Source organism: Symphalangus syndactylus, chromosome 3 (genome assembly GCF_028878055.3).
Source record: "Symphalangus syndactylus isolate Jambi chromosome 3, NHGRI_mSymSyn1-v2.1_pri, whole genome shotgun sequence".
In the NCBI taxonomy this organism is placed as follows: Eukaryota; Metazoa; Chordata; class Mammalia; order Primates; family Hylobatidae; genus Symphalangus; species Symphalangus syndactylus.
The window spans coordinates 13,760,001-13,784,283 of NC_072425.2; the positions used below are offsets into that span (position 1 = coordinate 13,760,001).

At 52.4% G+C, this 24,283-nt stretch overlaps 1 protein-coding gene and 1 pseudogene across 3 annotated transcripts in view; one reads left to right on the forward strand and one right to left on the reverse strand.

The window, feature by feature from the left end:
* LAMC3 (laminin subunit gamma 3) overlaps nt 1-19,292 on the reverse strand; it is an 80,527-nt gene extending 61,235 nt beyond the window's left edge. For 2 of the 3 annotated variants that reach the window (XM_055270645.2, XM_055270642.2), the window contains exons 1-2: nt 18,879-19,264; nt 3,046-3,350 (exon numbers count right to left, since the gene is read on the reverse strand). In XM_055270645.2, the coding sequence (XP_055126620.1) occupies nt 3,046-3,350; nt 18,879-19,251 (678 nt within the window). In that variant the 5' untranslated portion in view covers nt 19,252-19,264. Of the gene's footprint in view, nt 1-3,045; nt 3,351-18,878 lie in introns of all 3 variants that reach the window. The other variant, XM_055270643.2, reaches the window with a different exon arrangement.
* Nucleotides 6,716-6,854, forward strand: LOC129479968 (uncharacterized; annotated as a pseudogene).
* Nucleotides 19,293-24,283: the final 4,991 nt, after the last annotated feature.

The following is a 24,283-nucleotide window of genomic DNA, read 5'->3' on the forward strand; positions in this document are numbered from 1 at the left end:
CAAGTTCTGTGTCCTCTGAGAAAGCACCTGCCCCCTAAATGTGTCCAGAGGGAGCATGAGGAGAAAAGAGCAAGGTAGACTTGCCTCTCTTTGTCCTGCTCTGCTCTTGGTTTCTGTCCAGAAGCAGCAGGGGAGATATTTCTCAAAAGGTCATCTCTCCATCAGGGACAGTGTCCAGAACACAAGAGGCAACAAGAAAGAAAACCTCCAACAGCCAAGGGTGTCCCCGGGGTGGTGGCTGCACAGACGCAGGTGGGAGCGGGGGCTGGCCCTCCCTGCCTGTCTTCATCTGACCTCGGCTGATGTTGTCTAATCTACAGAGCTTTGGAGCCCCGTGGAGAAGAAATTGTAATTTGTAAACAAAATCATGGTGACGTGTACATTTTTAGTGGGACAAGCAGGGCCTGGACGTCTAGAGATGTGGTTCTGTGTAATAAAGGATTCAGCTTGCCCAAAGAGGGGCCTGGCCCTTTGCCCTGGATCCTGGGGAGGGACCTCCATATCCTTGGATGTCCCACCTGATAAGAGTGTCTTCCCTTGGGCCACACTAGGTAGTTATGACGATGATGTGATTTGCGGTGGGGGCCTTGGGCCACACAGAACTGACTTCACTTCTGGAGGGGCTGGAGACAGGTCAGCCACACAGGTAGTCAGCTGTGTCTACACTGCCAGCCTCCAGTAAAAACCCTGGACTTCAGGCCAGGTGTGGTGGCTCACACCTTTAAGCCTAGCATTTTGGGAGGCTGAGGCGGGAGGATCACTTGAGCCCAGGAGTAAGAGACCAGCCTGGGCAGCATAGTGAGATGAGGTCTCTAAGAAAAAAAAATTATTTAAAAAAAACTCTGGCCTTCAAAGTTGGCAGTACTCTGCACACTCTGTCACATGTGGCTCTGGAGAAATATGTGCTGTGCGTGTGACTCCACTGCATTGGGAGAACAGCTGGAAGCTCAGAGCCTGGTCCCTTCTGTGACCTGGCCGTGCGCCTCTCCCCTGGCTGATGTGAGCCGGTAGCCTTTCATTGCAAAAAATTGCAGCTCTGAGCCTCACAGCTTTTCTGAGTTCTGTGAGTCCCTATAGCGAATCACTAAGCCCAAGGGTGGTCCTGGGGACCCCGACACAGCCGGCTCTGTGTGTTCTCATGCTGCACATCGCTGACAGAATGCAACTTCTTTTTGGGTCTCGGTGTCCCCTCTGGAAACAGGATTCTAACCCTGGTTCCCTCATTATCCCAGATTGGCAAAGGAGACGCCCTGAAAGTCTGGAGGGGAGGAGAGGGCAGGTTCCCTGGGTTTAGGCAAGTCTTGGGTCTGAACCCGGGGAAATGGACTAGAGCAGCCTGGTGCCAACATTTTGGCACCAGGAAGAGGTTTCGTGGAAGACAATTTTTCCACGAATGGGGTAGGCAGTGATTTGGGATGAAACTGTTCCACCTCAGACCATCAGGCATTAGATTCTCATGAGGACACGCAACCCAGTTGCTCCTGGGAGAATTTGATGCCGCAGCTGATCTGACAGGAGGCTGATCTGACAGGAGGCGGAGCTCAGGTAGGAATGCTTGCCTGCCCGCGCTCACCTCCTGCTGTGTGACTCGGTTCCTAACAGGCCATGGACCAGTACCGGTCTGCAGCCAGGGACCTGTGGACTGGAGAGCCACCCAACACATTTGTGTGTAGATGAACAGCTATGGACACACAGCAATGTGGACACAGATGAGTGCCGATCCCGGCAGGTCCACACACCTGGGTGGACCTACATGGGCTGAACTGGAGGGCCCTGAATGGACCGACATGGCGACAGGCCTGCCGTCCTCTGTACCGTGAAGACAAGGACGGGGAGCTGTCATGCACGCGTATCTCCCGAGTATGGGTGGGCACGCTCTACATGCCAAGCGCTGCACTGGTCACAGTATGTGTGTTCCCGCTACCCCACAGCAGTCTCTCCAATGTGGCAGCCACTGGCCACATGTGGCTAAGTTAATAAAATAATTATTATTTTATTAAATGTATTATTATTTAATAATAATGAAATATTAATAAAATATGAAATCCAGTTCCTAAGCTGCGCTGGCCACATCTCATGGTGGCTGGTGGCACCACATGGGACAGGGCAGCTAGAGGCGCTTTCCGTCATCACGGAAAGTGCTGCTGGTCGGCGTGGCCTTACAGCGTGGGACCCAGGGCTCTATGACTCCAAAGCCCATGTTCCTGTCGCATTTTGCCATTTTCATAGGAGCCCTTGGAGACACATGGGCAGGCCCTGTTATTAATTCACAGGAGGAGGAAGCGAGCCCCCTCGGTGGAGAGTTCCGGAAAGAACACCAGCCAGGAGTCTGGACACTCAAGTGCTGGCCTGGGCCCTTCCACGCCTCATTTGTGCCCCTGGAAAATGCCATCCCCCTCCAGGCCTCAGCTTCCACGCCCATATAAGGAAGGGGCCAGGTGGGTTGGCAGCCCTCACAGGCTCCTGGGAGCCACAGGGCTCTGCCCCAGGAGGCCAGGGAAGGGACAGCTCTGGTCCACTGAGCAGCCCGTCTTCCCTCTGGTTCATTAGCGGCATCCACAGAAGACTTAGGTGCAACAAGGCTTCTGTGGCAGAAAACTTGAAAACCATGGGGTTTGGGGCCAAGGGCAGTGGCTCACGCCTGTAACCTCAGCACTTTGGGAGGCGGAGGCAGGCGGATCGCTTAATGTCAGGAGTTCAAGACCAGCCTGGCCAACATGGCGAAACCCCCGTCTCTACTAAAAATACAAAAAAGAATCAGCCAGGCATCGTGGCGGGCACCTGTAATCTCAGTTACTTGGGAGGCTGAGGCAGAATAGCTTGAACCAAGGAGGCAGAGGTTTCAGTGAACCAAAATCGCGCCACTGCACTCCAGCCTGGGCGACAGAGCAAGACTCAGTCTCCAAAAAAAAAAAAAAAAAGAAAAAGAAAACCATGGGGTTTTGCAGGTCCCCCACCCTGTATGTCCTGGCACATCAGACCCTCCTACTGCCGTGACCCACTCCCAACCCCGTCCGGACCCCCCAAGCCCCGCTCCTCTCTGACCTGCAGCCCAGGGCTCTCCTCGAAGTTGTAGGCACTGGGCCGGCCCTCCAGGGTGGAGAAGGCCACATTGCCCCCACTCAGCGGGGAGATGTCGCTGAACTCAGAGGTGCAGAAGGCCACACGCTCCTCCTCGCCGGGGCGCAGGTACTGGCCCTCGGGCCGGCCGTAGGTCTTCTGGCAGGAGGCGCTGTAGAACTGGTAGGGCTCCCACGGGCCGTCGGCGTGGCTGCGCTTGTAGATGGCGAAGCTCTCAGGGCGACTGGTGTGGAACTTTAGCCTCACATACGTGATCTCGTAAGCCTTCCCTGCAGCCAGGAATACGGGGCCCGTTTTATGGAAGGGGAGGGAGGAATGGAATCCTGGTCCAGGGAGGGCAGACGGATGCATTGCAGGCACTAGCGGGATGGACCGTTGGAAGCTGTCTGGAGCTCTGGACAGGGCATGCCACCCTCCACTCGTGATGCCTGCTGGGGCACTGGAAAGGACAATGCCCGCATGCTTCCCAAGTATTTGCCGTCCCTTTTCCGGGTCAACTCGCCACCCTGCACAGGAATCTCCACTGCAATACCCCGATGGGCGGCCACCTCTTTTTGCTCAAATATCTCCAGCAAGGGGAGGTTGCCATATTCTCAGAAAGCCTGCTCTACCGTTCGAAAGTTATTTCTTTTACTACACCCCAACAAAGCCGATCCTTGCACTGTGCCTTCGGCCTCATTCCCTTGCAATGACTACAGATCTCCTAATCCTAACGAAATCCTCCCCGGACCCCTTATTGCTCCAAGTTTCTATCTTCCAAATTTCCCAAGACAGGTTTAAACCCACTGCCCCACAGCCTCATCTCCCAACTCAACCTTCAACCTGCTGCAGTTCAGCTTTTCTGGGCCACTCCACAGAAGACACTGTACTTGCAAAGTTAGCTCACCCACAGCCCCCCGTGGCCACAGCCAGGGGCCTCTGATCATGCCTCATTTCCTGGGCCTGTGATCATGCTCACCACCTCGAAAGTCCCCTGTCCCGGGGCCTCCATCTGCTCTCCTCTTCTTTGCCTGTCTTGGGCCCCTCCTGAGCTCCTCTGCTTGCTCCCTGAACCCCCAGCTTCCAGTGGCCTCTCCCTTCCCTGGCCTTTAACCCTACTCGCCCACATGCCCCCGACACCCAATTGGGGGATCTGCAGGCTTTAGGCACCTGCCTGCCCTGCACTTCACCCTGGAAGCATCCTCAACAGCCGACCTGGCTCCGTCACAATGACACAGCTACCCTGGGAGGCTGGGGTAGGAAGGATGGCTGTGGTAGAGGAAAGGATTCCTCCTCTTCCCTCATGGGATGTCAACAGGCAATGCCTAAGAAGAGAAAAACCCCGATGCGGCATTGCAGGCACAGGGCTAGGAGATGAGGATGCATCAGGGAACAGAAATGGCTCAGAGAGCGCCGGGTGGAGCGGGAGGCTGGGGTGTGGGCGCGGGAGAACTGCCGCCTTCCACAGTTTGAGCTGGGAAGTATCTGGCTTCTACGCTGAGAGCGGGTATGATTTCAATAATAAGAAGGAAGTACAGCCTAAATTTAAAAAGGCAATTTCCCCACTGCCTGAAATGCCACCATCTCTCCCCATCCTCCTACGTTTAGGACTCCATCCAGGTACCCCCTCCTCACTGAAGCCCAACTCAACCTTAAGCCCTAATCCACACCCCTGACATTACCTCAAGACAGGGGAGGGGGCCTCCTGCAATGTGACCCCATAGCTAGCCTCCTGCAGAGTTACCTGCTCAGCGGTGGCTCCCCATGCTGGACAGAGCTCCTCACCTTCGGCACCGGGCGTCTCTTTGGTAATCTCTGCCACCCCAGCGCCTAGCAAGGTGCCTGACACCTGGCAGGCATTCACTGAGTGTTGGTACAGGAATGAATGAATGAAGGGAAGAACGGCCCATGCAGGGAGTCCCTCCCGCATCTCTACCATTGGCAGTAGCCTCTCACTCCCCAGAGCAGCACAGAACATGCCCAGTCCCCTCCCCATGGCTGGCTTTCTATTCTCTGATCCTTCCATCCCTTGTCCCAGAGACCCCCAGGGGGCTGCCCACTGCCACCACCATCTTCCTTAGGTGCCGAGGACAAGCCACCCTAGTCCTCTGCTGAAACATCTTGGCTCTAGGTAAGAGCTAAAAGGCTGGGTGCAGTGGCTCATGCCTGTAATCCCAGCACTTTGGGAGGCCGAGGCAGGTGGATCGCCTGAGGTCAGGAATTCGAGACCAGCCTGACCAACATGGTGAATCCCCGTCTCTACTAAAAATAAAAAAATTAACCAGGCATGGTGGTGGGTGCCTGTAATCCCAGCTACTCGGGAGGCTGAGGCAGAATTGCTTGAACCTGGGAGGTGGAGTTTGCAGTGAGCTGAGATGGTGCCATTGCACTCCAGCCTGGGTGACAGAGCAAGACTGTCTAAAAAAAAAAGCTAAAACTTCTGGATTGTATAGTTCAAATGGGTAAATTATATGGTATGTGAATTGTATCTCCCAAAGCTGTTATATGTACTATGTATGTTATTGTGGTGTTATGATAGATATCAGTTTTTGGACTGGGTGTGGTGGCTCACACCTGTAATCCTAGCACTTTGCGAGGCTGAGGTGGGAGGATCACTTGAGCCCACGGGTTTGAGACCAGCCTGGGCAACATAGTGAGACCCTGTCTCTCTAAAAAAAAAAATACATATATATATATATATATATATATATATATATATATATATATATATGCGTGTTTTCATCCACAGCTCCCGGCTCATGATTCCCATAGCCCTCCTTATGGTCTTTTGTTAGAATTTTGGGTGTGTTGGCCTCAGGGGCAAGCCTCTGCCTTCTCCTGCCCTCCTTTTGCTCTAAAGTTTCCCCGACATTTTTTGACTGTGGGTCTTAAGACCCTCCAAGAGGGTCCCACCCTACACCCAGGGGAAGCAATGCTGATGCATGAAGCATCCATAAAAACCCAAGGACAGGGTTCAGGGAGCCTCTGGATGGCTGAACACGGGGAGGTTCCTGGAGCGTGGCACCCAGGGAGGGCATGGAAGCTCCCGCCCCTTCACCATTCTTCACTCTGCTCATCTCTTCATCTGTGTCCTTTGCAATATTCTTTATAATAAACCAGTCAATGTGTTACCTTGAGTTCTGTGAGCTGCTCCAGCGAATTGACTGAACCCAAAGAAGGGGTCATGGGAACTTGAAGCTAATCTGTCAGAAGTTTCTGAGGCCTAGACTTGTGACTGGTGTGTGTGGCGGAAGACAGCCTTGGGGACTGAGCCCTCAACCTGTGGGATCTGATGCTATCTCTCACTAGATTGTGTTGGAACTGAATTAGAGGACACCCAGCTGGTACTGCTGCTTGTTGTGTGAGGGAGAACCCCACGCATTTGGTCACAGAAGTCTTCTGTGTTGATGATGGTTGTGGTCTGAGGGCAAAGGAAAAACACAGTTTGAGGAGTTTTTCCCTACACAGTTATATACACGTATAATTGGACTTCACATCCATTAGGATGGCTATTATCAAAAAAAAAAAAAAAAACAGAAAATAACAAGTGTTGGCAAGGAGATGGAGAAATTGGAACCCTCGTGCACTGTGGGTGGGAATGTGAAATGGTGCAGCCGCTATGGAAAACCGGTGGTTCCTGAAAAAACTAAAAACAATGCATCTATTTGACAGCCCCAGAGCAGTTACCGTCTGCTAAGGTTTCCACTACAGATGCAAAAACAGCGTCCCTGTGCTTTCTCTCTGCCTGCTTTCTGCTTTCTGCGGCAGCTGAGATTGAATAGAGGAATACAGGAAAAACCATGGAGAGAGAATTTTTGCAACTCGAGAATAACCTTGTAAGCAGTGAAGAGCCTGGGTTACTCCAAGCAAGAACCTACAATTTGAGTTTACACGAGAAGTGCTAGGAAAGATCCCCTACCATCCTCAGCTGGTTGATTACACTTACAAAAGCTTAAAGGTTAAAACTGATTAAAAGCAAGCCAGTGACTCTTTGGTCCATCTGGGGAGAAAAAAAAAAAAAAAACACCAAAAAACCTAAGAATAGAATTGCCATATGATCCAGCACTTCCACTTCCGGGGATATACCCAAAAGAACCGAAAGCCAGACTCCATGTTTGTGTTACATGCATTTGGGGGAAAAAAAATAAAGGCACCCTCCTTCCTCCCTTAGTCTCTCTATGCACCAAAACGAGAAGCTGGTGAATCACCTCCAACCTCAGCGAGTGACCTCAGTATTCACCAGATCACTAGCTCATTCTCTGGAATATTCCTTGTGTTTGCCCTCCTCTCTGTCATTCTCTCAGCCCCTCGTCTGTTCCCTTATTGCAATGTCTGGAATGCCCTGCCACCTCTCTTTGCAAACATGTAGACATGTCTCAGTCATGTTTCGGCTCAGACTGTACCTCAGAATCCTTCTTAACACAAAGCCCTAGGCAACACTCAATCCAAGGAAAACTGTTTGGTCTCCCCAGGTTAGAGGAGAACTTGGCAATCTTTTTGTTTTTTTAGACTTGGCAATCTTGATTCATATTTGGGGCTTAGACTTAGTGCCAAGGTGGGAGGGCTGTGATGGAGCTTAGGCCTGGTTCAGCCGGGGTCTTGTGGTATCTGGCATTATGGCCATGGGGAGTCCCCAGCTCCTCATAGGGAGTCACCACACCCAGAAGTGCCAAGAGCTTGGTTGGGAGAGGAAGAACAGGAACAGTGGGTGGCCAGATGGGGCTCAGGGACCCTGCTGGGTGTGACTCCCCTGTAGGCTGGGAGCAGCTCACCCACCTGGTTCTAATGCTTGAGGTGGGCAGGGCAGCCTCACCCGTGCATTCCCAGCTCAGCTTTCCACCCTAGCCCCTCCCGCCCCACTCGCTAGGCCACTACTGCCCAGATGGCTCCAATTATAGGGCTTTGTTTTGTTTCCATTTTCCCAAAATAAGCCTCTTCGTACTGAGCTCATTCTGCTTGGTCAGTGCCGGATGTGGGCTGGCTTGATTTTATGACTGTCCCGGTGTCATTCTTGATGGGCTTTATGTTCCAGCTGGCTGGAGAGGACACAGCTTGGCGCTCCTGCTGTTTGGCTTGGGCGGTGCGGGGCCCGGCAGGGGGAGGCTCTGCTGTGCCCGGCTGCTGGCTCAGCCAGCAGGTGAAGACTGGGAGGGGGGTGGGTGGGACCTCCATGTCTCCATGGGCACCAGCACCCCCTTCGCCCCCTTCCTAGGCAGCCCCTTCTCTCTGGGTCCCCATGGACTCCTGAGTAGGAGGGCACCCTGGTTTTGAGCAGTGACTTTGGGCATGACACTGAGGAAGTCCTTCTCCTCCCTGAGCCTGACTCCTCACTGGTAAATGAAGTGTTTGGGGATCTCAGCCATACAGTATGGGTAAAGTACTTGGCAAAGCACCTGGCACATAGCAGGTGCTCACTAAATGCTGGCTAGTGTGAAACAGAGACTCATCCAGGGATCATGACTTCCAGGCACACTTGGGACAGTGTGATCCATACTGTCAGGACTGCCTGCTGTCTCCACTCTCACATTCGATTATAAACTCCTTGAAGGTACAAATCCTGCCTCGAGTCTACTCATTCATCTGGCAAGCATTTACTGGGCACCTCTTGTGTGCTAGGTGCCATGCTCAGCTATAAGGATTCATGGCACCTGCCCCAAGGGGAGGTTACAGGTAGGGAGAGAGAGGCAGATCTTGTTTTTGTTTGTTTGTCTGTTTTGAGACAGTCTCACCCTGCTGCCTAGGCTGGAGTGCAGTGGCGTGATCTTGGCTCACTGCAACCTCCGTCCCCTGAGTTCAAGCCATTCTCCCGCCTCAGCCTCCTGAGTAGCGGGGATTACTAGTGTGCACCACCAAGCCTGGCTAATTTTTGTATTTTTGTAGAGACGGGATTTCACCATGTTGGCCAGGCTAGTCTCGAACTCCTGACCTCAAGTGATTTGCCTGCCTCGGCCTCCCAAAGTGCTGGGATTAGAGGCGTGAGCCACCGCGCCTGGCCGAGACAGGCAGGTCTTTACAGAACAGAACAAAGTCGCCCAGGGAGGCTGTGGGAGCATCAACAAGGCACTCAAACCTATGGTTCCAAGGATGAGCAGCCATCAGCCAGGGAAGGTGAGGAGAAGGTGCATTCCACACCAGGCAGGACGTTGGCAAAGCTGTGGCCACCTTGTGGTGAAGCCCGTATGTAGTTCAGGCTGGCAGGGGCATGGAGAGGGAGGAGGTGGTGAGAAGTAAGTTTGGGGCATGTGGTCCAGCAAGCTGGTGAGATGAGCAGGGGTGCATGGGAGCCAGACAGGCGAGGAGAGCAGAGGGAACAGAATTCTAGGCATAGAGAACAGCATATTGGGCGGCCTGGAGGTGAGGGAAGCCAAGTACTCCCGAGCAGTGTCACCACCAGCTAACAGGCAAGGATGACATCTTGGCACGGCTTTCCTGATAGGAACACAGCTGTCTCAATCACCAAGTAGCCTCATTAGCCCCCGGAGCTTGTGAGGGTCTGGGCTAGGGCTGCAGATTTTAATTCTCGTTGCTGTTTAAAACATCTTGGGGGCCGGGCGCGGTGGCTCACGCTTGTAATCCCAGCACTTTGGGAGGCCGAGGTGGGCGGATCACGAGGTCAGGAGATCGAGACCACGGTGAAACCCCGTCTCTACTAAAAATACAAAAAATTAGCCGGGCGTGGTGGCGGGCGCCTGTAGTCCCAGCTACTCAGGAGGCTGAGGCAGGAGAATGGCGTGAACCCGGGAGGCGGAGCTTGCAGTGAGCCGAGATCGCGCCACTGCACTCCAGCCTGGGTGACAGAGCGAGACTCTGTCTCAAAAAAAAAAAAAAAAAAGATCTTGGGGACCGGGCGCAGTGGCTCCCACCTGTAATCCCAGCACTTTGGGAGGACGAGGTGGGCGGATCACCTGAGCTCAGGAGTTCGAGACCACCCTGGGTAACATGGTAAAACCTCGTTTCTACTAAAATACAAAAAATTAGCCGGGCATGGTGGCACACACCTGTAATCCCAGCTACACGGGAGGCTGAGGCACGAGAATCGCTTGAACGTAGGAGGCAGAGGTTGCAGTGAGCCGAGATCGTGCCACTTCACTCCAGCTTGGGCTACAGAGTGAGACTCTGACTCAAGAAAAAAAAAAAAGATCTTGGGGCCACTCCTTTTCCAGCCTTTTGGTTGCCTTTGGAAGAAACCTTTTCATCACAAAGGAGGGATTAAGCTGCTTTCTTTTATTTATTTATTTATTTATTTTTTGAGATGGAGTCTTGCTCTGTCGCCCAGGCTGGAGTGCAATGGTGTGATCTTGGCTCACGGCAGCCTCTGCCTCCCGGGTTCCAGTGGTTCTCCTGCCTCAGACTCCTGGGTAGCTGGGATTACAGGCACATGCCACCACGCCCGACTAATTTTTATATTTTTAGTAGAGACGGGGTTTTGCCATGTTGGCCAGGCTGGTCTCGAACTCTTGACCGAAGGTGATACACCCGCCTCAGCCTCCCAAAGTGCTGGGATTACAGGTGTGAACCACCGCACCTGGCTTTTTTTTTTTTTGATACAGAGTCTTGCTATCATCCAGGCTGCAGTGCAGTGGCCCGATCTTGGCTCACTGCAACCTCTGCCTCCGGTTCAAGTGATTCTCCTGCCTCAGCCTCCCAAGTAGCTGGGATTACAGGTGCCCAACACAACCCTTGGTTAATTTTTTTTTTTTTTTTTAATAGAGAAGGGGTTTCACCATGTTGGCTAGGCTGGTCTCGAACTCCTGACCTCAAGTGATCCACCAGCCTTGGCCTTCCAAAGTGCTGGGATTACAGGTGTGAGCTACCACACCCGGCCTCTAATTAACTCTTGTAACAAAAAGTCCCTGCCGTGTCTGTGATATTTCTGCGTCTTCTCTCACCTCCTAGTTTGGCAAGGACAGAAAAGCTGGGATGTTTCCTATCGCGTGAGGCTACTCGTTTGCATGAACTCCCAGTGACTGCCCTTTTCCGATCACGCTTCTAGCTGCCAGCTACCTTTTAAGTGGCTCCAAGCTCCCCTCCCGAGAGGTGTCTGGCTGCTAGATGTTTACCAAGGAGTCTGCGCCGGCGACCGGCAGCAGCTCACGCACAGCATCCTTTAGCGAATACACATCTGGGCCAGCCCCCTACCTGGTTCCAAGGCCCAAAGCCTCTGCTCCAAACAGGCGCAGACACCAGGCCGCCCCCAGATCCGGACCCTGTTTGCTCTGCATGCTTTCTTTTAAGGGGTTGGGAGTTACGGTGCCAAGCTGTGCTGCACCAGAACTTTGAAAAACATCTTAAAACAGAACATAGCAAGGCGGGTGCTTTTAAAAAAAAAATCGTAGCAATGTGTTTTTTCCAGTTTTTAAATTAGAACAAGCTTCATGAGAGAATATTGGGAAAATGTAGAAACACGGAAAATGGAAGAAAGGTCGCTGCAAGTCCTAAGGACAAACACGCTTGCCAGTTTGATGTCTTTCTTTTTTGCCTACTCTTTAGGGATTTTAAAATATAAATCTGATGATTCCACATGTACCAACTTGTGTCTTTTTCTTCATTCAACATTTTGACTTAAGCGCTCCCTGTGTATTACAAACCCTTTGTCAGCTGTTGCACTGAATGGCTCCAATCACCAAGTGAATTTATGTCCTACAATTTACTTAACTATTCCCTTATGGTTCCAATTTTTCCCTACTATAAAGAACGCCTCGATGAATGTTTTCATGCATTAGGACCCTTCCCTTATTTGAATTCCCAGAAGTAGGATTCCTTTGCCAAAGGCCAGGAATATTCTTGTGGATCTTCAACCATGTCGCCAAGCTGCCTTCCCACAGGGCCGACGTGTACTTTTCCCCAAACCTTCTTTTATTGTGGGGAAATACGCATAACATGACATTTACCATCTTAGCCATTTGCACAGCTCACATTGTTGTGCAACCTTCACCACCATCCATCTCCAGAACTCTTTCATCTTCCCATATTGAAACTCTGTCCCCATGAAACAGTCACTCTCCATTGCCCCTCCCCCAGCCCTGGCAACCAGCATTCTACCTTCTGTCTCTGTGGATTTGACTATCCCAGGGTGCCTCTCATATCAGTGGAACCCTACAGTATTTGTTCTTTTTTGACTGGCTTCTTTCCCTTAGCATAATGTCCTCAGGGTTCCTCTATACTGTGGCTGTGTGAGAATCTCCTTCCTTTTCAGGGCTGAGTAATATTCTACTGGATGGATGGACCACATTTGCTCTTGCTCATCATTCACCCCTTGGTAGACACTTAGGCTGCCTTGCCTTTGGCTATTGTGGAAATGCTGTTATGGGCCAGATTACAGCGCCTGTAATCCCAGCACTTTGGGAGACAGAGGCGGGCAGTTCACCTGAGGTCAAGAGTTCGAGACCAGTCTGGCCAACATGGTGAAACCCCGTCACTACAAAAAAATACAAAAAATTAGCCAGGTGTGGTGGCAGGAACCTGTAATCCCAGCTACTCAGGAGGTTGAGGCAGGAGAATCGCTTGACCCTGGGAGGTGGAGGTTGCAGTGAGCCGAGATCGCACCATTGCCCTCCAGCCTGGGCGGCGGAGTGAGTCTCCATCTCAAAAAAATAAAAAAGAAAAGAAAATGCTGCTATGCACACAGGGGCCCTTGCATAGCCTTTGCACACGGGGGCCCTTGCATGACATCCAGAGTGGTTGGTGTCGAGGCGGCTGCTCAAATTACCCACTCGAGGGCTCAGGTGGAGACCGAGTCAGGGCGAGGGGTGCAGGTGGAGTCCTGGACGTCGACTATGATTCAAATAAGCGAAGCAAGGGCATGAGCTGGGGAAGGGCATGGCTGCTGGGAGGGCTTGCCCGGGGACAAGGGGCCGCAGGGAAGGGAGGTAGACCAAGCAGCTGAAGCCTGGGTAAGGGAGAGCAGGGCAGGGCAGGGCAGGGCTGGGCTGGGAGGACGGCCGCGCTGCTGTGAACACCGTGGCTTAGGAGTACGGGAGGCACCTGCAAGGCTGGGGGCCCTTCATCCATGAATTCCTCACTCCCTTGCTCTCAGCGAGGAAACACAGTGCAATCTTGCAACCCTGGGGTTCACAGCCCAGCCCCACCAATTCCTGGCTCTGTGGCCTTGGGCAAAATACCTGAACTCCCTCAGGTTCACTGGGTTAAGTGACTGCAATGTAGTGCCTCGGTTTCCCCATTTGCAAAATAGGCATAACAATAACAGGGTTAAATGAGCAAATGCCTTAGAAGCACTTGGAACAGTCCCAAGCATGAAGCATTTGTTCAACTACATTTTTCTTTTTTCTGAGACAGGGTCTCACTCTGTTGCCCAGACTGGAGTGCAGTGGTGTGATCACTGCAGCCTCGAACTCCCAGGCTCCAGCGATCCTCCCACCTCAGCCTTCCAAGTAGCTGGGACTACAGGCACTTGTCCCCACGCCCGGCTAATTTTTTCATTTCTGTTTTTATTTTTGTAAAGACAGGGTCTCACTTTGTTGCCCAGGCTGACCCTGAACTTCTGGTGAAAGTGATCTTCCCGTCTCTACCTCCCAAAGTACTGGGATTACAGGTGTGAGCCTCACCCAGCCTCAATGAAATTTGAGCTGCTCTTCCATTCATTCGCCTGACCAACCTTTACCCAGCACCCTGTGCAGTGGGCAAATGCAGGCTGGGCACTGGGGCACAGATGTGAAAACAGGCATTCCCTCTGGCAGCTCAGAGATAGGGGTGGACATAAACAAACCAAGCCCTCACGCAGCGTAATCCAGACTCTGGTGGAAGGAGGATTAGGGGCTGCAAGGATGCAAGGACATGCCCTCTGCCCAAACTCTGGCAGCTCAGAGATAGGGGTGGACATAAACCGAGCCCTCACGCAGTGTAATCCAGACTCTGGTGGAAGGAGGATTAGGGGCTGCAAGGATGCAAGGACAGGCCCTCAGCCCAACCTTGGAGGGGTGAGGGGCTTTCCAGAGGAGGCACCTCTAAGCTGAGTGGGGCAGACAGACATCCCCAGGGCTCAGCACAGGGGTCGGCAGACATGCAATGGTTTTGTGGATGAACAAGACGTGAGTTAGGCTGAAGGTGGGAGGAGAAGTGCACTGGGCCGAAGCCACAGCCCATGTAAGGCGCTGGAGGAGACAGAGTGCCTCGGCCCAGCCAAGGCCTTGCTGAAGGGCAGTGTGGGAAGTGGACAGGGATGATGCAGAGGCCATGGGAGGCTGCTTACACCCATCCTGCGCTTTGCGACTTCCTAGCCCTGCATCTCCTGGATTAGTCCTGGGAGGCCCAGAGAGAAAGAGATGGCCAAGGCCAGCTGGGCCCAGGGGCCCGGAGGGCAGTTCTGTGGGTGGATGGAGGCTAACCAGCCGCCGCCTTGACCCTCTGCCCTGCTCGGGGCCCAGCGTTCCAGCCAGAACCCCCAGGGAGCAGGAGGGAGGACTTGGCCCCCAGCACTGGCCCAGGCCAAGGCAAATGCAGCCGCCCACTCGACAGGAAGACAGAACGGAGCCAAGGCTCAGGAGACCCAGCTGGCTCCAGGACCCCTCAGGGGCCACAGGGTCCCCCTAATGTCCAGCCCCCTGGGACCCGGCTCCTCGCTGTGGCTGGCCAGACCCCAGCGTCTTCTCGGTGTCTGCACTCAGGCCATCCAGGCCCGGCGGGTCGAAGAACACACAGAGCTGCCTCTGCCTCCTGGAGCTGTCCCCTCGGCCTGGAACATCCTTTTTGGTCAGCTCCTACCATCCTTCAGGTCTCAGCGAGACCCTTCCTGACCCTAGAGATGAGGCTCGTGCGCCCCAGTGCATGTTCTCAGAGCATACATCCTCGTTCTCAGCACTGCTCAGTACAGGCTGCCTCCTGGCGGGCCCCGAGCCCCCCAGAACAGAGGCTGCACATGGCCCTGTTCACAGCTGCATCCTGTGGCCAGTGAGCCAAGGCTGGGTGACCACCAAGCAAACGGCTAAATGAAAGCAAGAAGAAATCAACTCCACGCAGGGGCATCGGGACCTGCGGGGGAGGGAGGGGAGAACTCATCCGCTTGGGACTCAGGTCTTTCTGTGGTTCCAGGAGATTCTCAGCGATCCAAGTGCAGCCCACCGAAAGCCACAGCCCACAGTGTTCCTCCCAGGACCGAGGCTTGAAGCACGTGGACCAGCCTAGCCCAGACCCTCTTCATTCCCAAGCGCAGCAGTTAGGGGGAGGGTCCTGGGGGCCACTATTTATTGAGTTGTGCGACCCTAAGCAACTGATCTCACCCTCAGCGCCTCAGTTTTGCTGTCTGTAAAAGAAGAAAGCATGCCGGTTTGGGATGCCGCCTGGGCGAGTCCTTGGCACATGGTGACAGCCCTGGAATGGTCTGTACCCCTGTCACTGTCCACTCCCCCCACACCCCACTGACTCCCAGGCCCCAGCCCAGTGGCCTCGCTGGGCCTTGGTGGCGGGCTGGGGCTGCCAGACCCCACTTCTGCCTTTCATCCCAGACAGGAAGGCTCAGCTCAGAGACGACGGGAGGATCTGGAACAGATGTCCAGGAGCCACGGGGGGCTGGGAATGCAGCGACCTCCATCTCCTTCCCTGCCCCTCACCCCATTCCCTCTAGGAGACCCTGGGCCAGAGCTGGCCGCCCACTCTCCCCTCCCATGAGCCTTCAAGGAGAGGGAGTAGTGGGGGGACAGAGCCAGCAGAGGTGGCCTAAGGACCAGGAGGAGAGGTCGTCAGACGGCCTCCACAGGGAACACCGACAATCCCAGGCCTCTCCTTCCCCCGCTATTATGCAAGCTATGGCTTAGCCTGGAGCAAACCGAAGTCATAGGAGACCAAAAAGAGGCCAAATCTGGGGCTGCGCTGGGCCCCCAGCGCCCCTTGTGTGTAAACAGAGACCAGCGTCAGGATGTCTTTGAGGAGGCAGGGTGGCCGGGTCGAGCATTTCTCAATCCCCACAGGGGAGCCCACCCGCAGGGGAGCCTCAGCCCTGAGCTGTCTCAGCAGCCACGCTGGTCACACACAAGGACGGCCATGGCTCCGACCTGGGCTCATGAACCCGAACAGCTGCTCAGGAGGTGGCGACTCTTATCCGTACAGTACAGGTGAGGAAACTGAGGCTGAGAGAGGGGACTCCGCTTGCCCAGTGAGTGGCTCTGCTGGGCCTAAGTCCAAAGCCCCCTTTCGTGATTTCTACCCTATTCTGCCTCCCAGAGCAAGCAAAAGAGAACGCTGAGCTGGCTCCAGAGCACAAGACAGAGGAGGTGACCCTGTCACTCACACTTGTGGACTCTCTCCTATATACCTGGTTTTCGGCGACAAAACAGGAAGAATGTTCACCGGGATAAGACACAGCAGGGAGTGAGTGTGTGTGTGTGTGTGTGTGTGTGTGTGTCCTCGCTCTCTACATTCACAGTGTGGAGGCTCTCAGTTTCCTTGCTTTTAGAAGTATCAGAACCACTCTGCTTCTAAGGTTCCAGGCAGAGTTCAACGAGGGTGCACAGATCAGCACAGGGCCTGGCACACAGTAGATGCTCAGTAAACAGGAACTACCTCAAATCCAAAAACTTGGCCATTTCTCCCAACTTCCTCCCACCTTGTTTGTGCCTGGGCTGAGCTCTTTCCTTGGCCCCTGGGTTCCCAGGACACATGTGATACCCTTTGCCATGGAGAACTGTGTCTCCCCCGCAACTCCCCACTCTGTCCCAGATTCCTTCCCCTGTGGCCTTGGGGTCCTGCCAGCTCCATGCAGACAGCTCCCCCAGCCTCCCCCCTCCCCACTGGCTTCCTGTCCCCTCCCCCTTGTCCCATCCAGAAGCCCCACCTAGTGATCCAGATAGGCCGAGAGAAGGTGACGTGGCCCCAGAAGAAGGGAGTTTCTGAGGCGGCAGCCGGTACCTGCATGCTCTGCAGAGGGGGCTCACGGTCCTCCCCCCACCCCACTCCAATGTCAATTCCCAGCCCTCCCCAGGACACTGTCACCAGGCTGAGGTGGAGCTGACTCAGTTGATGGGTGGCGGAACTCACATCAAAGAGTTTATGCTCTGACCTCTGATGTCCACGGATGTCCACGCTCAGATGCTCACTTAGCAGCTATGTGCCTTTGGGCAGAACCACCTCTCTGAGCCTCAATTTTCTCATCTGAAACATGGGATACAGTCCCATCATCCCTAATCCAAACTCCTAGGCTCCAGATGTGTTTGGGAATTGAGAATTTTTCAGCTTTTAGAAAGACGATGCAGGCCTTATGCCATATATTGTGCTAATACCCCCAGTGGGGTCTGGGGCTGCTGGCTGTACTCAAATGAGATTTCAGTAGCAAAGCGAATGAATATTCATTCTCATTAGGATAAACATAGCTTATAAATAGCCTCAGGTCAGGTTTAGCAGCCAAAATGAGTTATAAAAATAATTTGAGTTTTCAAAGCTTTGGGAGGCTGACCTCGAAGATAAGGGAGTCTAACTAGTGATACCAGCCCCTCCTGAAAGGGCAGCGGAGGCTGCAACAGGAAAGACACTTAGCGCATACCCAGCCACAGAGGACATGGGAATCGGGCTGAACTCGGAGGGAGGAGAGAGCATTCCAGCTCCCTGCAGTGGGGGCAGGGGCTGAGAACCAGGGCTGGGTCCAGACTCCAGATTCTGATTCCTGGAGATCTAAGGGCTCCTGCACCTCGGCAAGTCATGAGCAGGACGGAGAGGCCACGCCACTGGGCGCAGCTGCCCAGCAGCACGAAGAAACTTAGTCCTCCTCCCCCGAGGGTTAAACTTTGCCTGTGCAGTGATGAACATCACAGCTTCTATCTTCCAGAACCCACCCAAGGACTGCAGGCAGCTTCAGGGGTCCACTGAGTACCTGAAGTTGACCAGAAGACCCAAGATCAGGAGCCCCTGTCCTAGAGGGTGACCAATTCAGTCCTTGGTGTGTCACCTCCCCAACAGTTCCGGTCTAGGATGGAAAACCATTACAGGGGATTATAACTGCAATCTAGAACCAAAGCTCAGCAACGGACTCCCTGCCTCTCCCGCCCCACAGGGCACCCCTCAGTCTATCCTTCTGGCTATCTAGGGGTACAGGTCCTGTTTTTTTTCTTCTTTTTTTCATTCTTTCTTTTTATTAAGAGATAGGGTCTCACTCTGTAGCCCAGGCTGTAGCGCAGTGGCACTATTATAGCTCACTGCAGCCTCAACCTCCCAGTCTTAAGTGATCCTCCTGCCTCAGCCTCTTGAGTAACTGGGACCATAGGTGTGCACCACCACGCCCAGCTTTTTTTTTTTTTTTTTTTTTTTTTGAGACGGAATTAGCTCTGTTGCCCAGGCTGGAGTACGGTGGTGCGATCTCGGCTCACAGCAACCTCCGCCTCCCGGGTTCAAGTGATTCTCCTGACCCAGCCTCCTGAGTAGCTGGAACTACAGGCATGTACCACCACGCCCGGCTAATTTTTCTATTTTTAGTAGAGACGGGTTTTCACCATGTTGGCCAGGCTGGTCTCGAACTCCTGACCTCAGGTGATCCGCCCCCTCGGCCTCCCAAAGTGCTGGGATTACAGGCGTGAGCCACAGCGCCTGGCCTATTTTTCTTTATTTTTTGTAAAGACGGGATCTCGCTACGTGGCCCAGGCTGGTCTTGAACTCCTGACCTCAGGTGATCCGCCCGCCTCGGCCTCCCAAAGTGCTGGGATTTCAGGAGTGAGCCACCGCACCCAGCCTAATTCCTATTTCTGAGCGCCCCCATCCAACACCATATCTGGGTCCTGCAGCCCAACCTGGGCGCACAGTAGCTCAGGCCTCAGCCTCAGACCCCCAGTAGAGTGGGGACAGGGGGTGCGGTGGCGGTGCCCCCAGCCCGCGCTTACCCAAGCGGAGGGTGATGTTGACCGAGGTGGGGTACTGCACGCCGAAAGCCATGGACGGGCTCTGCCACCAGGTGCTCTCGTCCTGGCTGTGGAAGTCAGTGAGGTAGGAGGCGTTGTGGTGGCGCTGGGGGTCGGCGGCGTCGCAGCGCTGGCACTGAGCCCCCGCGCCCGCGGCGCCCACGTGGGGACAGAAGTCCTCGGGCGGGCTGCCGCACGTGTGCGAGGCCTGGGCAAGCCGGCCAAACGCCGCGTTCTCGAACACCGGCAGGCAGCGCTGCGGGCGCCCAGCGCCGTCATAGCACGCGCCCATGCCCGCGCCGGCCGCCCGCGGTGCCAGCAGCGCCAGCCCCAGAAGGAGCGCAGCCGCCGCCATGGTCAAGGGCACCGACGCCGCGCGCTCTGCTGGCCCCGCTCGGCTCGGGTGGGCGCGGACCGCGCGCTGGCCGCCAGGACCCGCCTTCCCCGGCGGGGCGGGGAGGCTGGAGGGAGGGGCGGGCGGCGGCGGCCCCACCCCACTAAAAATACCAGGGACCGCGCCATCCCCGCGCGCCCACTCCCACCTGCTGGACGTGCCCGGCAGTGCGCGGCTCGGGAGTCCGCCCCAGAGGCGACCCGGGCCTCTTTGAGCCTCAGTTTCCTCGTCTGTGGAGTGGGGTCGGTAAAGATGCAGGCTCATTCTCGCCATTGGGAGGCTTCAATGGCTGCTCATTAAATAGAAACTGCTCACCAGTGCCTTGGAGTCCTGAGATAAAAGAGGACACGAGGATCTCTACCTGATCGCTACCGTTTGCGCATCTCCTCCTAGCAATAAAGTGTGCCCTGGACAGGGTTGTGAGATGGCTCCGCACAGCTCCTGTCGCCCTTAACCCTGAAAAGCACTCCTGCTGCCGGCTGCGCTCTGTCCCCACAGCAAAGAGATTCTAACCTGATATTTGTGACAAGGGTACCTGGTCTTATCACAAATGTCACCTCAGAGAGGGCTTCCTTGTCTTCTGCCCCAACTCCCATAAATGCCCCCTTTACTTCCCATTCATTAACATTAGCAAGTCGAGGGAGAGAAGTCATTAGATAAAATTTAGCAGCCAGGCCGTGCGCGGTGGCTCACGCCTGTAATCCTAGCACTTTGGGAGGTGGAGGTGGGAGGATAACTTGAGGCCAGGAGTTCGAGACCAACCTGGGCAAAATTGTGAGACCCTATCTCTACAAAAAAATACAAAAATTAGCCCGGCGTCATGGCACAAGCCTGTAGTCCCAGCTACCTGGGAGGCTGAGGTGGAAGGATCCCTTGAGCCCGGGAGGTTAGGCTGCAGTGGGCTGTGATCGTGCCATTGCACTCCAGCCTGGCCAACAGAGTCAGACCCTGTCTCGAAAAAAAAAAAAAAAAAAAGGCAGCCATTCCCAGACGAACTCTAAGGAAAATAGAAATAAATTTCCTGGCCTGGCACGGTGGCTCACGCCTATAATCCCAGCATTTGGGGAAGCTGAGGAAGGCAGATCACCTGAGGTCAGGAGTTCGAGACCAGCCTGGCCAGAAACCCCCGTCTCTACTAAAAATACAAAAATTAGCTGGGTGTGGTGGTGTGTGCCTGTAATCCCAGCTACTCAGGAGGCTGAGGCGGGAGAATTGTTTGAACCTGGGGGGCAGAAGTTGCAGTGAGCTGAGATCATGCTGTTGCACTCCAGCCTGGGCAACAAGAGAGAAACTCCATAAAAAAAAAAAAAAAAAAAGAAGAAAGAAAGAGAGAGAGAGAAAGAAAGAAAGAGAGAGAGAAAGAGAGAGAGAGAAAGAAAGAAAGAAAGAAAGAAAGAAAGAAAGAAAGAAAGAAAGAAAGAAAGAAAAAGAAAGAAAGAAGAGAAAGAAGAAGAGAAAATTTTTGGAAGCAAGATGAACTGTAGTGGGCTGGTTCACTACCAGTTATTTACACATGATTAAAACAATACGGTTCCGGAAAGGACTACAGAATAGACCCATGGAATAAGTTAGAGATTTCAGAACTGTATCTAAGTAGAGTTAGTATATGATATCACCACTGGTACCTAAGGTTATTTTGGAAGTTCTAGCTAATGCAATAAGACAAAAAACTTAAAAGATATAAATATTTATATCTTCTGTTTACTTGAACATACATCTAGAAAATCTAAAAGATTCTATAAGACTATTAAAATTAATAAGAGCTCCGTAAGATGGCTGACTACAGGATAGAGTACGAAAACTAATGCCAGCAATAGGCATTTTCTGGCTGGGTGCGGTGGCTCACGCCTGTAATCCCAGCACTTTGGGAGGCTGAGGCAGGCGGATCACCTGAGGTTAGGAGTTCGAGACCAGCCTGGGCAATATGGTGAAACCCCGTCTCCACTAAAAATACAAAAATTAGCCAGGCATTGTGGCACACCTGTAATCCCAGCTACTTGGAAGGCTGAGGCACAAGAATCACTTGAAACCAAGAGGCAGAGGTTGCAGTGAGCTGAGGTCACGCAAATGCACTCCAGCCTATGCAATAGAGCAAGACCCTGTTTAAAAAAAAAACAAAACAAAAACAAAAACAAAACAAACAAACAAAAAACTGATGCCAGCAATAATGTAGGAAATGGTAGAACACCTAATAATAAATCTGGTATGAAATGTGCAAGATACAAATGAACCAAATTGTAAAATGCTACTGAGAGACAGAAAACCTGAAGAGACCAGCATCTATATTCACAGATTTCCAACTGTTTAAATATACAAATTCTCCCCAAGTTAAAATATCAATTTAATGTAATTCCAAATTGTTTTTTTGATGGTGTTATGGAAGCTTCTTCGTTAAAGTTTTCTCTTATGGTCAAGAACATGATTGCAGCAGACTCTTGGTGGTCCACGCAGCTACCCTGAGCTGGGCTGTGCACCCATCCAAAGCAAATTCATCTATCAGGCACAGGAAACATGGTGGCCCACAGGAATTCTAGGAACCCACAAAAACTGTTCTAATATATTTAAAGTCAGAAGAAAAAAATGAACTTTTAGGCTGAAGAACATGTTTTAACATATGATATTAATATACCCATCTTTAGATCAATGTAGTTGTTAAATATAATTTTTAAAAATGTTAGTGCCAGGCACGGTGTCTCATACCTGTAATCCCAGCATATTGGGAGGCTGAGGCGGCCAGATCGCTGGAGCTCAGGAGTTTGAGGCCAGGCTGGGCAACATGGTGGGACCTCGTCTCTACTAAAAATACAAAAAATTACCCCGGCACGGTGGCACACGCCTATGGTCCCAGCTGCTTGGGAGGCTGAGGTGGGAGAATTGCCTGAGCCCAGGGGGTGAAGGTTGCAGTGAGTCAAGATCAAGCCACTGCACTCCAGCCTGGGTGACAGAGGGAGGCCCTGTCTCAAAAAAAAAAAAAAAAAAAAAAAATTTTAATTGTGGTAAAATACATATAACATTTATAAAATTTACTATTTAACCACTTTTAAGTTACAATTAAATAATATTAAGCACATTCACATTGTTGTGCAACCATCACCGCCATCGATCTCCAGACCTTTTTTTTTTTTTTTTTGAGATGGAGTCTTGCTCTGTCACCTAGGCTAGAGTGCAGTGGTGCCATCTTGGCTCACTGCAACCTCTGCCTCCCAGGTTCAAGCAATTCTCCTGCCTCAGCCTCCCTAGTAGCTGGATTACAGGTGCCTGCCACCATGCCCAGCTAATTTTTTTATTTTAGAGACGGGGTTTCACTATGTTGGCCAGGCTGGTCTTGAACTCCTGACCTCAAGTGATCCTCCTGCCTCAGCCTCGCAAAGTGCTGAGATTACAGACGCGAGCCACTGCACACGGCCTCCAGAACTTTTTATCTTGCAAAACTGAAACTCTATCCCCTTAAACAATAACTCTCTATAACGTTCTCCCCTCAGTAAAATAGAATTTTTAATATTTTTTAATAAATAAAGGAGCCCGCTAAGGCAAAACTGCCCAGGGTCCAGGAAAGTCATAAAGTGTCCATGAGAATGTTAGAAATGCTTGTTCCCTGGTGCCATAAAGAAATACCACTTGAACATAAATTTAATTTCTTCAGCAAGGCTATTTTTACTTTGTGCAGAAAGGGTACACTTGCCAGCAGTTTTGCCACTAGAGTACACTGAACAAAGGAGACAGGGTCATTTATAACCTGACACGTCTACTTTACTGCTATGTCCAGTTTCCATTGGCTGGAACGGGACTTCACATTCTGTATCTGTCCTGATTGGCTAGCAACTTAGAACTTTTTAAAAGAGGCAAAGGTGGAGGAGAACAAAGGAAGGAGGAAGTAATTTGTGGAATGCTGAGAAAGGTAAAAACACTTCTAAATAAGGAAGAGGAATAGGTTATGACCTAATGCCTGCTTGGACCAGTATAAGCATATGCCAGGGCAAATATTTAGGCTAAATTGTGGGAGCTAAGAACATAAAGTACATTGATTTCTTTATTACGGCTAGCAGATATTTAAGAATGTTAGCACAGGTCTTTGAATAAATTTTGCTTCTAAGAGAAATTACCATTTTTTCTTAATTAGATGGGGAGGAAAGTCTCTTTGAAGAGGAACGTCTTCTTTACTTTTTACAATAACACCCGGCTGGTATCACTAGAGCTAGGTGAAGTATTGGTAGTTCGCAGCATGCAGTAACAGTACAAGCAATAAGACTTTTAGCTACAGTGAACTTGACCAAGGTACAGGTGGAAGGAGATGTTAGGCAACAGGGGTACCTTAATGGCGCCGGTTCCAGGTTCTTCTCCCCTCCTTGACCGGGCACTGTCTGAACCTGCCAAAGGAGGGCCAATCAGAAAGAAGCATCTCTCGCCTTCCCTTGGGCCCGCCCCACGTAGGCCCAAGGGATATAAAACCCAGCACACCAGCAGCTCTCTCTCTCTCTTCTCTTCTCTTCTCTTCTCTTCTCTCTCTCCCCCGCGCGACCTGACCTCTACCTCTCCAATAAAGATCTCTTGGCTGCCACCGGTGTCGTCTCTGACTAGCCTGTCGCCCTTCAGGAGACGATGGTTCATCCAATCTCTGGTGCTTGAGAGTAGGGAATAGTGATTATAGAGACTGTGGGATTGGGTGGCCCTTGCTGAATGTCACTGATACCTTGAAGAGGGAAAATGACCAGGTCAGGGTGATCTTGGACCAATGCAAAACAAATTTAGAAAGCCAGAGGCCCTTGTTGGCAACAATTAAAAAAAAAAAAAAAAAACCTGGCCGGGCGTGGTGGCTCATGCCTATAATGTCAGCACTTTGGGAGGCCCACGCAGGTGGATCACTTGAGATCAGGAGTTTGAGACCAGTTTGGCCAACATATGAATCCCTGTCTCTACTAAAAATATAATAATTAGCCGGGTATGGTGGCGTGCACCTATAGTTCCAGCTACTCCAGAGGCTGAGGCATGAGAA